At 32.7% G+C, this 13,345-nt stretch overlaps 1 protein-coding gene across 3 annotated transcripts in view; it reads right to left on the bottom strand.

Moving 5' to 3' along the window:
- NBEA (neurobeachin) overlaps positions 1 to 13,345 on the bottom strand; it is a gene marked incomplete at its 5' end in the record, with an annotated part of 627,381 nt that overhangs the window by 390,620 nt on the left and 223,416 nt on the right. For all 3 annotated transcript variants that reach the window (XM_082859302.1, XM_082859301.1, XM_082859303.1), the window contains 2 exons: positions 9,811 to 9,906; positions 11,427 to 11,595. In XM_082859302.1, the coding sequence (XP_082715428.1) occupies positions 9,811 to 9,906; positions 11,427 to 11,595 (265 nt within the window). The remainder of the gene's footprint in view (positions 1 to 9,810; positions 9,907 to 11,426; positions 11,596 to 13,345) is intronic.

Genomic DNA, 13,345 nt, shown 5'->3' with positions numbered 1-13,345 from the left:
TATAGGATGGGAAGATGGCTAAGCCAGTTATTTCCACTCTTAGAGATACTACTGAGTTTACTTAATGCATGTTTAATCTACAGATTACATAATCTTGGAGAGAAAACAATTACAGCAGAAAAATCAGGAGAGAATTAAACAGCGGTAGTGACATTTCTATGGCAACAGGACAGAGAATGTAAACACAGAAACAAAGTAAGAGCTCTAACATCAACAAAATATCACAGTGGAATAGTTACTAGCATGGGCTAACTTTTCTTAAAGAGTTTAATTGTCAAAAGGCATAAAGTCAAGTCTAGCACTTAGTCTAAATTTAGCTAATTTATAGATCTTGTCTACAGGCTTGGCTTTACCCTAACATGATGTCTCAGAATCTTTATTTATGATGTGTTTTACATTAAGAGCTACACAAAAATGTAAACTTTTCAAGTTGTATTGGTCTGAAATATAAGCATTTTGCTAGCAAACAAAATATCTAAGAAAATAAAATTTTTGGTTTGTGTCCACAAGGTGTCATATAAAAAGATTTTTTCTACCAACTATACAATTTTTTGCTTTTCTATTCAACTCTCTCAGTAGACAACTAAAATCTATAACTCATTAGCTAGATACATGGAACTTCAACATAAATTTTGATCTCTTGATTATAAAACACAATTAAAAGTTTATTAAATTTGAAGATTAAAATATTTTCAAATGTCTCATCAAAATATTTATACAGTAATAAAAATCTTAATTTTTTTACTGTGAATGATAAAAGAATTATTTCAAGAGAGCAGTAATTTTGATATTTCAATAAGAATTCTATTCAAATACATAAGTTTTGTAAAGTTTATGATCTTATTCACCTAGAAATAAAAATAAACACCAATGAAAAATTTTATAACAGTAATTGCAAATAGAAAACAGGTCAATACTCAAAAAACCTACCTTAATTTCCCATTATGCATTTATAGAACACACTCTCAGATGACAGCACAAACTTCAGCTTAGATGAATTACATGTTTCCAGAACGCTTCTTTGTAACACTAAAGTACTTTGAGGATTTAACCCAAGTGACTTCAACAGGAGCTAAGCATGAGCAGCATAGAAAGTATAAATGATTGCACCTGTGCAGGTTATATTACTGACAGGAGACTTCCAACTTTTCAGTAGTTCTCCACAGTTTCTGTAGCAATAGGCCATGTCAGTACACAAAGGAAAAATATTACTAGCCTGAGTGATCTTAACCTTGTCAGAACAGGCAGTTGGGTGCCAGATGCCTCTTTTTCTTACTGTTTTTCATTGAACCTAATGAGTTCATCTAATGCATGTTTGGAAAAATATGGGGTTAAGTTCAACAAATGACATGATTTCTACATGGTGACCTCATTTAACACATTCCTTCTGCCAAAAATCTTGTTTTATGATAATTTATGAAGTGTTTCAATATTTCTTACCTATTAAATTACTCAAATTGCTATTTTCCAAACTACCTTAATAAGGAATAACATGAAAGGAACATATAGCTTCTTGTTAGTATAGCACTAAAAATTACATCAAGATTACTTATTTGCTTTTCAAATAGTAATACTAAGCAAACTATTCACATTAGAGTAATTTAAAATAAACATAAAGATCTGTATATAACTTGTATATCTTGTTTATATTAAATGCAAATTAGTTAAATTGCAAAAAAATTAACCGAAACTCCAAAGAGAAAAGAAAATTACAGATCCCAACCACTCTATCGGCTATTCTCTCTACTTATCTTCAATTTCTACCTCTCATTCCTAGCTCTGGTCCCTTTATCTGCAGATCAGTATCTCCCACCCTAAAAGAACAACCTCTTACTCCCACCTCCCTTCAGGTACTTTGGGTATTTCTCCTTCCTTTCTGAAAAGGATATGTCATAAGAAAGATAATGGGAATGTAGTCAAATTGATAAAGGTTTCAATTCTGGCTCCACAACTTACTAGTTTTCCATGTTATCTTGAACAAGTTAGTTACGCTTTGAAAGCTGCAAGGACCGCACTTGAAAAATATAGATCTTATGTGTGCTATGAGGATTAAGAAATGTATCAGGCTATCACCTGTAATGCACTTGCTTGATTTAGCTTCCCAAAGGCTTAGAAGATTTCCACAGACATCTCAAAATTAATACATCTAAAAATGGAAGTCTTGGTCATTCTCTTCAAATAATCTACCTCCGTTCTTGCTTGCTTTGACAAATGATTACTTATCATCTTGGTACTTCAGACCAGACAGCTAGGTATTATCTTTGAAAACTTCTCATACCCTCATGCCCCAGATCCAATCTTTTACCATATCCTGTCAATTTTACTTCCAAAGTACGTCTAATTTATCTTCCTGTTTAATCTCTACTGCCGCTACACCTTAGTCCTAAGCAATAGCAGTTCTTACCTAGAAAGCAATAGTCTCTGATGGTTTATTCAGTTACCCTCAATGCCCCTCTAAATCTATTCCCTCATTGTACTCAGAATACTCTTGTAAAATTGTATGATACTTGTAGCAGGCAGAATTATGCCCCTCTCTCCCAACGACGTCCACGTCCTAATCTCCATAATCTGTGAATATTACCTTACATGGCAAAAAGGACATTAAATGGAAGGGCTTGGAGAAGAGACTAGCCTGGATTATCCAGGTCAGCTCAATCAAACTTCAAAGCAGAAAACCTTTCCTAGCTGTGCTCAGAGGAAGATATGACTACAGAAGAATAGCCCGAAAGATGCACAGTTCTTGGTTTTAAAAATGGAGGAATAAGAAACAAAGCCATAAGCCAAGAATATGAGTGGCCTCTGGAAGCTAGAAAAGGCAAGAAAAATGGATTCTCCTCAAGAGCCTCCAAAAAGGCATGCAGCCTTGAGGATGTCTTGATTTTAGCCTGGTGAAATCCATGTAAGACTTCTGATCTATAGAACTATAAAATAATAAATTTGTGTTGTTTTAGGCCAGTAAGTCTGTGGTATTTTGTTATGGCAGCAATGGAACACTAATATAACACTCCTCTGCTTAGTTTAAAAACCAGATCCTTAGTATAGTTTACAAGCCCTACATGATTTGGTTCCTGCTTACCTGTCTAAATTTATGGAATGCTTCCCTTTCACTTGATTCTTATGTTCCACCCACATACGTTCCCAAAATATGCCAAGGAATTTCTCTGAATACGTGGCTACCTTTTCAGAAATATGCTTCCACTATCCCCAGTCTTTTTCCCAAACTAACTGACTTCATTGTTTGGTTCAAAGCTTAAATATCATTTCTATAAGGACTTTCCCAACCCCCAAATTAAATTGTTTCTTCTTTTGTACCTTCTCACAATAATCTGTAATTTTATTTCTTAGAATACAACATAGCTTGCAATTATATACTTAAGTGTGTGGTTTCTAAAAGTCTATCTTCCTCACTAGAATGTTAGCTTCATAAACATAGGGACTTTGTGATCACTATTATGTATCTCCAGTACCTAGTATGTAATAGGAAACCATTCATTTATTCAGCAATGAATGAATAATGAATGAATCATAAGGTAAGTTGGAAAAAAGATCAAATTAGAAGATGAAAGAAAAAAGAGAGGAGGGAGGCTTTTGTTGGTACCCTTACTAATACTGAAAACAGACATTTATTTTAAAGAGTCGAAGTTTAAAAAAAATATTTGTTAGGGAAAACTGAGCATGATTTTCAGCTATAAATAAGATAAAATATATAGGATATTTGACATCAGTATTCAATAAGAATTCTATAAATATTATACAAATGACAGTGTAGAGTACTCGTAAAATAAATTATAATGTACCCATATAATGAATTACGAGTCCATTAAAAATGACTCCAAAAGATAAAATAACAAATGTGCAAGCTGAAATCATAGTGTTTGATTATATGAATGTAGCAACTTATTTAATAAATGTTAGCTTTATTTCTAAGTATGCAATAAATAAAAACTGAGTGGTAAAAAAATATTGGCATATCTTTCATTGTTCCCTTAATATATACTTCTAAGAGTAAAATTAGTAGAACAAGGATCACGGATATTTTTATTCTATGTAAAATGCACATTACTTATATTCTCACCCTTCAAAATTTTGCCCAATTTGAAAATTTTGGTACAGTTTTGTTTCAGTATAAATGTATTTGATTATGAGTAGATTTAAATAAATTTCCCTTATTTGTACTTACATTGCCTTTCTCTTATTAACTGTTCAGCTATTTTTTTACATTTTTCCATTACTGTGATATATTCTTTTAATTGATCTGTAAGAATTCTTTATTTATTAAGGATTAACTTTTATCACTAAATGTAAATTTTTTCCTGTTTGCATTTTTTCTTTTAATTTTGTTAACATTTTCAGACATGCAGATAAATAAAACTTATTTAGTCATATCTTTACAACTTGATGTTATGATTTAAAACATCTTTTCTTATATTATATAAATATTAATTTTAATTTCCTTGAATTATGTTCAGTTTCCTTTTACGCTTTAAATTTTAATACATGTGGAATTTATTTAGCCTGTTATATGGAATAAGGATATAAATTTATTTTTTTCAATTGGCTATCCCACTTGGTAATACCAATACCATTTGCCAAATAATACTTCCTCTTCCATTTGATTAGAAAAGTTATATTTATTATATATGAAATACTCATACAAATTCCTACCTATTTGTAGACTGTTTATGCCATATGTCTGTTCTCGTATAAGTGGCACAATATCTTAATTATTTTAATTCCTGTGAACATAATTCTTTTCCCTGACAATAAACTGCTAGAGGAAAACTAATACAACATATTTATTTGTAAGTTCACCTACATATTAACATTCTTCTTTTGAAACCTAATGTGGAAAATTAACACAAAGCTTCTACAGCTTCTAGGACAAGCTATGAATAAAAATTTCTTTTCTCTGTTTTACGTATGTTTATTAATGAAATACATTTTATGGCTACCATCAATAGTCAGCTTTTTAAAAATTGTTTAGCTTTCTCAATAACTTACCCATTTACTTAACAAATATTTACTGTATGTACTTCCAAGTGCCATGCTAGATATTAGGAATTACCTTCTTCAAGCACACATTCTAATAGACAAACAAATAAATAAATTGTATAAGTGCAAGAAGGGAAATAAAGAGGATGCCATGATAAGAAAAGAAGGTGGTTGTGGGGTGGAAGCTCCTTAGCTATAGTAGTCAGGGAAAGCCTCTGTGAGGAGGTGACCTTTAACCAGACACCTGAAGGATAAGTACTCTCCAATCATACAAAAAATAGGGAGAAGAGAGAGCCAAAAACTAGGAACAAAATACAAAGATCACGAGGCAGGAAAGTGCTTGGCATGATTAAAGAACTAAAAGGTAGTTTCATTGTAGTGAGCAGATGCAGGAACCACATGAGATGAAGTTAGGAAGGTAGTGATATTTTACTCTAAATGTTATGAGAAATTTTTATGTCAAAAAGAGACATAATCTCATTTATATTTTAAAATAAACTGCGGCAAAACTATAAAAAATCAAATAAAGATCAGCAAGACAAGAGGCGAGGAAACCACTTTGGAGACGACTGTAGTAATCCAGATAAGTTAGAACTAGAGTAGTCTTGCCACTATAAGTTAAGACATTTTAACTGTTTTGAAAACCATAGGAATCCCTTAGAAATTTTTAGAAAGAAAAATTATTATATTTGTTATATTATAAAATATTTATTAAATGAATGTATTATATTAAATATAAATTACTTTATTATTTTATATAATAATGTTATTTTAAAACTTGTCATCAGTAACAGACTAAATCAGCAGTCCCCAACCATTTTTGGCACCAGGGACTGGTTTCGTGGAAGACAGTTTTTCCATGGAAGGTTGGTGGGGGGGATGGTTCAGGTGGTAATATGAGCGATGGGGAGCGATGGAGAGCGATGGGGAGCGATGGGGAGTGGAGCTGCAGATGAAGCTTCACTCGCTCGCCTGCCGCCCACCTCACCTCCTGCTGTGTGGCCCAGTTCCTAACAGGCCACGGACCAGTACCGGTCTATGGCCCGGGAGTTGGGGGCCCCTGGACTAAATGACTAGAGACAAGAAGTCCAAGGAAGAAACTACGCAATACTCCAAGGACTGAAGGACTATCAAAGATTAAGAAGAGAGAGGCCAAAGAGCTAGTTCAGAATTTTTTAAAAGGCTCAATAACGAGGCGAAAAAAGGCAGTAAAGTGTGAAGGAGTTGAAGAGTAGTCCAGATCAGTCTTCTCAAAACAGAAAATAAAAGCATAAAAGCTTGTATTATTTGACTCCATAGACATAAAATTAAATTTCAATGAATATAATCAGAACAAAGGTAAATTGGGAAAAAAAATACAAAAACTATCCATGTTGTTGACTGAAAGTGTGGGTATAGGTGATCAATCTAGACAAATGTTACTGTACTTGTAACTTTTTTCAGTACACATAAATAAACAAAAAGTTTTAAGCAAAGAGTGATTCCCCAAAAGAAATGCCTATATAAACATTTTGAACAAATACTGGGAATATAAATATTTAAAGTTTATAATATGATGAACTTTTGCTTGTTAACTTATCTAATCCAAGTAGAACTGGTAATACTACTACTCATGGGAATAACATATAGCTAGCCTATTTTTGTTTTATTTTAATAACACGCAGAGTGGAGAAAGCCGTGTCACAGAGTTATGTTGATAGAATGAGAACTCAGAGAGCTCAGAACATGTATTCATTTTATACTTTTACCCAAAATGAAACTAGAAATGCTGTATCTTCAAAATATACCCTCAATGTTCATCAATACTCATTTCTAATAATTTATCCCATATAGTTATAATCAAACATAAATTATATTTCAATGAAAGAAACAGATTCCAGATCCATAAATTCTGTTTATACGTATCTCCTTTTAATGTAAAATAAAATACAAGACATTCTATCAAATACATAAAATGATAGGAGGTAACTTTTCAAGATGAGCAAAATCAGGATCATTCTTAAGATAGAGAAACTTCATTAATAACTATTATATAATAAATAATATTATTAAAATAATTTTTATTAAATTATGCAAGATATCATAGAAACTGTGTACTTCCAACATTCTAACTTTTATTTTTGTTCTTTCATCTTTTCTCACACTAAAAATACATGATGCAATCCTTTCCTGCTTGGAAGTACTAAGTTCATTTAACACAGTTTATATGTCTGACAGAGGCCAGTTCTACTGATTTTTAAAGCGTGGAATGAAACTGGTTTCTTATCCTGTAAAAACACTAAGAATTGACTCTGTATTTCCAACATCATCAACAGAACTTTTCCTCTCAATAACCACTGCATGACAGCACGCAGTAACAGTTACTTACTATCACCTTCCATATTATCATATAATTAAAAGAATAGAGGGGCTTCCCTGGTGGCGCCGTGGTTAAGAGTTCGCCTGCTGATGCAAGGGACACGGGTTCGTGCCCCGCTCCGGGAAGATCCCACATGCCGCGGAGCGGCTGGGCCCGTGAGCCATGGCTGCTGAGCCTGCGCGTCCGGAGGCTGTGCTCCGCAACGGGAGAGGCCACAACAGTGAGAGGCCCACGTATCGCAAAAAAAAAAAAAAAAAAAAAAAAAAAGAATAGAAAATTTACCACATCGACCTTAAAGTAATTCAAAATTTTATTATACCACTAAGACCATTATGCAGTTCAGCTAAAATTGTTTCATAGTAAATTTTTCTTGATAAAGAAAGCAGTGCATAGATATTTTGATGCAGGCGCCTTAATCAGGTTAACTACTGCAGAGTATATTCTAGTCACTGCAGTTAACCTTTTGGAACACACTTCTACACAAAACAAATTCCAGATGACACTCCAATCTAATCTAATCTAATTTAGTCTAATCCTTCTTAGTTTATCCAACTCAGAGTTAGATGCCTTTGAAAGCAATAAAGCTGAAAAGAATTTTTCCTTTATTTCATCATTATGTCCAAAGTTTGCACGTTTATGAAAAATATCTGTCCATTCATCAAGTTGTAAGAAGAAATACTTTGCTGCTTTATTTGTTCTATAAGTTGTTCTTCCATATCATTAGCCAATGTATGAAGTACACTGAACGGTGGTATCATCTGGAGCTCAAGGCCCTCTCTAAAATTACTCCGGTTATTGGCAGAATTCAGTCCCTTGCCGGGAAGTGCTCTCAGCTCCTACAAGGTGGTCTCAGGTCTTTGTTGCATGGTCACCTCCAACTCAGCAATGAAAAACTTCCTTTATTTCAGATCCCTCTCACACTTTGAGGCTCTCTCATTTCCTCTTCCAAACCAGCCAGAGAAAACTCTCTGCCTTTACAGGGTTCATGTGATTAGGTCAGAGCTACTTGTATAATCACCTTTTCTTAAAAGCAACTGTGCTAAAAAGATGCAAATCAAGTATCAAAGGAGAAGAAGAAAAAAGACAAGACTAAAAGACCCACAAAGCAATGAACCAACCCTTGAATAGTTACAATGGATTGAATAACGTTCCCTCCAAATTCATGTCCCCCCAAAACCTGTGAATATGACCTTATTTGGAAATAGGGTCTTTGAAGATATAATCAAGTGAAAATGAGGTCAAACTGGATTAGAGAGGGGCCCATGTCCAATATGACTGGTATTCTTACAAAAAGAAGGAAATCTGGACACAGGCACAGAGAGAAGATGGTCATGTGAAGATGGAGACAGAGATTGGAGTTGATGCTCACACAAGCCAAGGAAAGCTGAGGATTGCCAGCACCCACCATAAGCTAGGAAGAAACAAGGAAGGATCCTCCCGTAGAGCCCTCAGGGAGAGCATGGCCCTGCTGACACTTTGATTTGGACTTCTAGCCTCCAAAACTATGAAAGAATACATTTCTGTTTTAAGCCAAAAAAAAAAAAGCAACTGTGCTAACATATATAACATAACCCTGTCACAATAGTAAAATCTATCATATTCACTGTCCCAGGAATTATGCAGGGTGTATACACGGGAAAATCCTGGGGGGGGGGCATAGTTTGGCTCACCTTTGTTCTGCACAGACTAATCTCATGTTAATCTTACCCAGAGACATCATTTTGGCTATTTTATTTTTCATCTCTAAGACTGCAAATTGGTTCTTTTACAAAAATCTTCCATTTTTCTTCACATTATGTTCACTTTTTCCTTTAAATTGAAAAACATCTTGAACATATTTATAATAGATGTTGGAATGCCCTTATCTGATGATTCTGCTATATCTATCCTTTCTGAATCTGTTTCTATTGACTGATTTTTTTCTTCTGCTTATGCATCACATTTTCTTGCTTCTTTGCACATTTAATGATTTTTTATTAGATGCTTAATGTTGAATTTTACATTGTTTGGTGAAGAATTTTTTTGTATTCCTTTAAAAAGAGTTGGAATTTTGTTCCAACAGAAAATTAAATAACTTATCAGTTTGATGCTTTCAAGACTTGTTCTTCTCAACTTTTTTGTTGTCATTACATAGTAGCCTTCATTTTAGGGCTAATTTAGTCCCACTAATAAGACGTGACTCTTCTGCAATCTCCAGTGAATGCCACCACTGTGCATATTATTATACATATAATTAGGCAGCCTTAATTTGCAGATGATACTTAAAGAAATATAATGGAATATAAATATAAAAACTATATTTTGCTCTCAATAGCCAGGTATAAATACAACATATTATATCTTCTTGAAACCTGAGGTGTATGATTGTTTATAAACAATTAGATTATGGACGGTTATTGTATAACAATTTATGAAATTTAAGAATACCCAAACAGGTCAGGAGATGAGGTTAATATTACCTTTGTAAAATGAGTGGGCAAAGCTCTGCTCAGGAATTAACTTGGCAAGGAATCCATGGTTCAAACTTGGATGAGGGATAGATGGTATGACCACAACTGTGGAGAAAATTATGGAATCAAATTTGAGCCAGCATGTAACAACCTGCAACATGGTCCACTGAAGATCCAAGACAGTTCTATATCACTACAACATGCAAACATACTAGTAGTAAAGACCACATCTCTGGAGGAAGGAAAGAAGTTATGTATTTAAGAGAAAGGAAATAATATACTCGTTAAGTAGAGTAATTTTAGCAACATACACAACACACAACAAACAGAAGAAAATCAGAACTGGAAGGTTCACTAAAATATTGCTTGCTTTATACATATATGACTGTTATGCATGTATTAAAAATGAAGAAAGAGTTGATTAACATATAGAGTCTCAGGGTTTTAAATGGTCAAAAGACATAAACTGCAATGGTAGGATAACATTTAATTTGAAGAATAAAGTTAAAAGTAAAAGTATACTACAAAGAAATATCATGTTTACATACTAAAAATAAATACAGCATGCAACAGCAAAGAATTATAGTTAAGTATAATCTGTATTTCCACAACAGTGATAAAAAGTAAATGAGATATGATATGAATATGGAAAACAAAATGCAGAGATTTGACCACTAATTTCTACTCACTTTTAAAAATATTCATTTAATTTGTGTATCATATTCATTTATTTAGGAAAGATAATTTCTATTACAAATTAATCCAGTGGTACATGAAATAACCACTGGGTTACTAAGGTCACACTGCAAACAACAGAGAAACAACCTTGATGTAAACACCCGGCAAGAAATACAATTGATAAAAGGCTCCCCATGATATTAAAATATTAGTTGCCAGAAAATGTGTTTATCATTTCCAAGCAGAGTAGATAAAGCTGATAATGCATGAACTCCTACAACATGAGCATCTTCTATAGATGAGAAAGACAACATGATCCAAAATGGTTCACTGATGTCTAGAAGTCTTTGATTTTAGTTGAAGCAACTTTGGTATAAAGTTTAGAATGTATGTTTGTTTATTATAAATCTCTGACAGAATATTTAGATACTGAAATAACTATACACAATGAATGAAAGAAAGAAAGAAAGAAAGAAAGAAAGAAAGAAAGAAAGAAAGAAAGAAAGAAAGAAAGAAAGAAAGGAAAGAAAAAGAAAGAAGGAAAGAAAGAGGGATGCTATCTTTGATCTTGGGTATAAAGATTTACACTTTGGCTTATTGTTGATATTGAACTACTCTATAAGGACCTCCTACTTTCATATGTTTATAAAGTTTAAAATTATACATTTAAAATATATGAGTTATTTGCATATTAAACAGTAGTATAAATGATTTGTATTAATAAATAGAAACATTAAAACCAAAACTCTCTGATAAAATGAGAATATAGGAAATATCATTCTACATTTTTGTGTAATTAAAGAATATTAAATCGGCATTTATATACCACCTACTTATAAATACTTGAGGTGATTATGAATAGAATCAGTTTAAATCTAGATGTAAAATGAAATAAAAAGGAGATAAATGATGATGAAAATTCAAATAATTAGACAAATATTAAGTACCTGTACTTGTTGGTGAATTTATTTCTTGTCTGATGTTTCTACCCGGCTGGCTTCCAGTTCTTGCAGTCTCTCGCTGGGGTTCTAAAATGTCACGATACTTGGAAACCATCAGAACCGAAATGAAGTAAACAACAGCTAGAGCTAAGAACTGTGCCTGCTTGCTATCATCCTGCATAAAATGAAAAGGCAGTGTTGACACTCAAAACTTATAAAGTATAAGTTCTTAGAGTACAAGAAACTATTGTTGTTTCATCTTCTTTATGGAGGCAAAATATGACATTTAACTTTTACTAAAACTTGCTAAGTATACACTGCTATTTAATAAGCATCATCTAAGTATAGATAAAAAACTCCATAAATATATCATCTGATTTACAGGTTGGAATGTAATTTCAAAAAATGAGAATGTTAAGATTTTGCTGAATGTGCCACAAAATTTTATTCTTTGTCCTCTCCACTACTAGTATCTACTACTTCCATAACAGAGAATGCATATTTATAAGATATGCAGATAGCACAAGCTTGAAAAGAATAATTTAACATCTGAATAAAAAAAAGACAAGAGTTTCAAATATACTTTCAAGTAACTGAAAAAAAATTAACAGAATAAAATTACAATTGGAATACATATACAATTCTAACATACCACTACCTGAGCAGGAAACAATATAAGTAAACTAGGGGAGGTGTAAAAATGGGGGAGCATGAAGCCTGAATTGTTTACAAGTTCAATATGAGCTAAAAGTGTGATACGGCAGCTTAAGAAAAAGCTAACACAATGTCTGACACATAACAGATAAAAAGAAGTAACAGCACCACTATTCTCCTCTGGAAAAATGAGGTAATTTTTCCAGTGCAGAATTGGGAGCCAATATTTGAGGCTCCCAATTTCCAAAGCTCAATGACAAAATGAAATTTTTCCAGAGGAGAGCAGCAACGTGGTAAAAGGTCTGAAAAAGACTGACCAAGTTAGGACAAAGCGGTAATAGTTTTAAAAAAGCAGACTGCTGTCTAGTAGAGAAGATAACTTTAAAATAAGTATGCTTTGCAAAAATATAAAGAGCCATATAACCTTGAGAGCTCTATCCAAAAAGCCTAAATAATCATCATATAGGGAAAAATTGTTAATGGACAAATTTAAATGACCTCTAATACTATTTCCAGATTAGACTATATCCAAGTCATCATATATAGATGGTTATTAAGCCTTTTTTCTAAGCTAGGTTAAAAGTGATACTCAAGCCAAAACTGCAAGTAATTACCTTGGCCCATAGATAACATAGAAATAAGGAAAACAAACATGCATTGAAGTCTAGTAACTCCATAAACAGACACTTTACATTACTACTTCATTTAGGTGCAATGTGAGCACGATTCAAAATTTATGTGCATTTGTTAGAAAAAAAAGACAATGAGAAATATTTACTGATGATTTAATACTATGAAACAGAATTAGTACAGGTAACGCAGAAAATGACCAAACTCGATTAAATTTGTTCTGAAATATTATGAATTTAGTATTTCATACTCTGTGGGTAACAGACAGCTTTTATATATATAATTTTTCCTTAAAGACCTAACTTTTTATCTCATGTGGTTTTGAAATTAAGGCAACTAAAAATGACTATTGATTCGTAAAAATTTCAGAAGTTAAGGAGAAATCTTACTATAATTTCTACAATTGACTATAAAATATAGCAATTGTAAAACACTTCCAAATTTTGGAGATTATTTAAAATGAAAATAAAAGTGTACCTTAGAATTTACGAAATATGGTGGTAAAAAAGAGAGTGCTTTGCAAAGATCTACCTTGGGATTCTGACTCGACCTCACACTAGCTGTGTGATCTTAATGTTTCTGAGTCTTAGCTTTCTCTTAACCTTTACTGAAAGCTGAGGTAATATATACTAAGTGTCTGA

This window comes from Leucopleurus acutus, assembly GCF_964270905.1.
Source record: "Leucopleurus acutus genome assembly, chromosome: 18".
NCBI lineage: Eukaryota > Metazoa > Chordata > Mammalia > Artiodactyla > Delphinidae > Leucopleurus > Leucopleurus acutus.
Note: the sequence above shows the minus strand (reverse complement) of the source record. Positions and strands in the feature narration are given on the sequence as shown.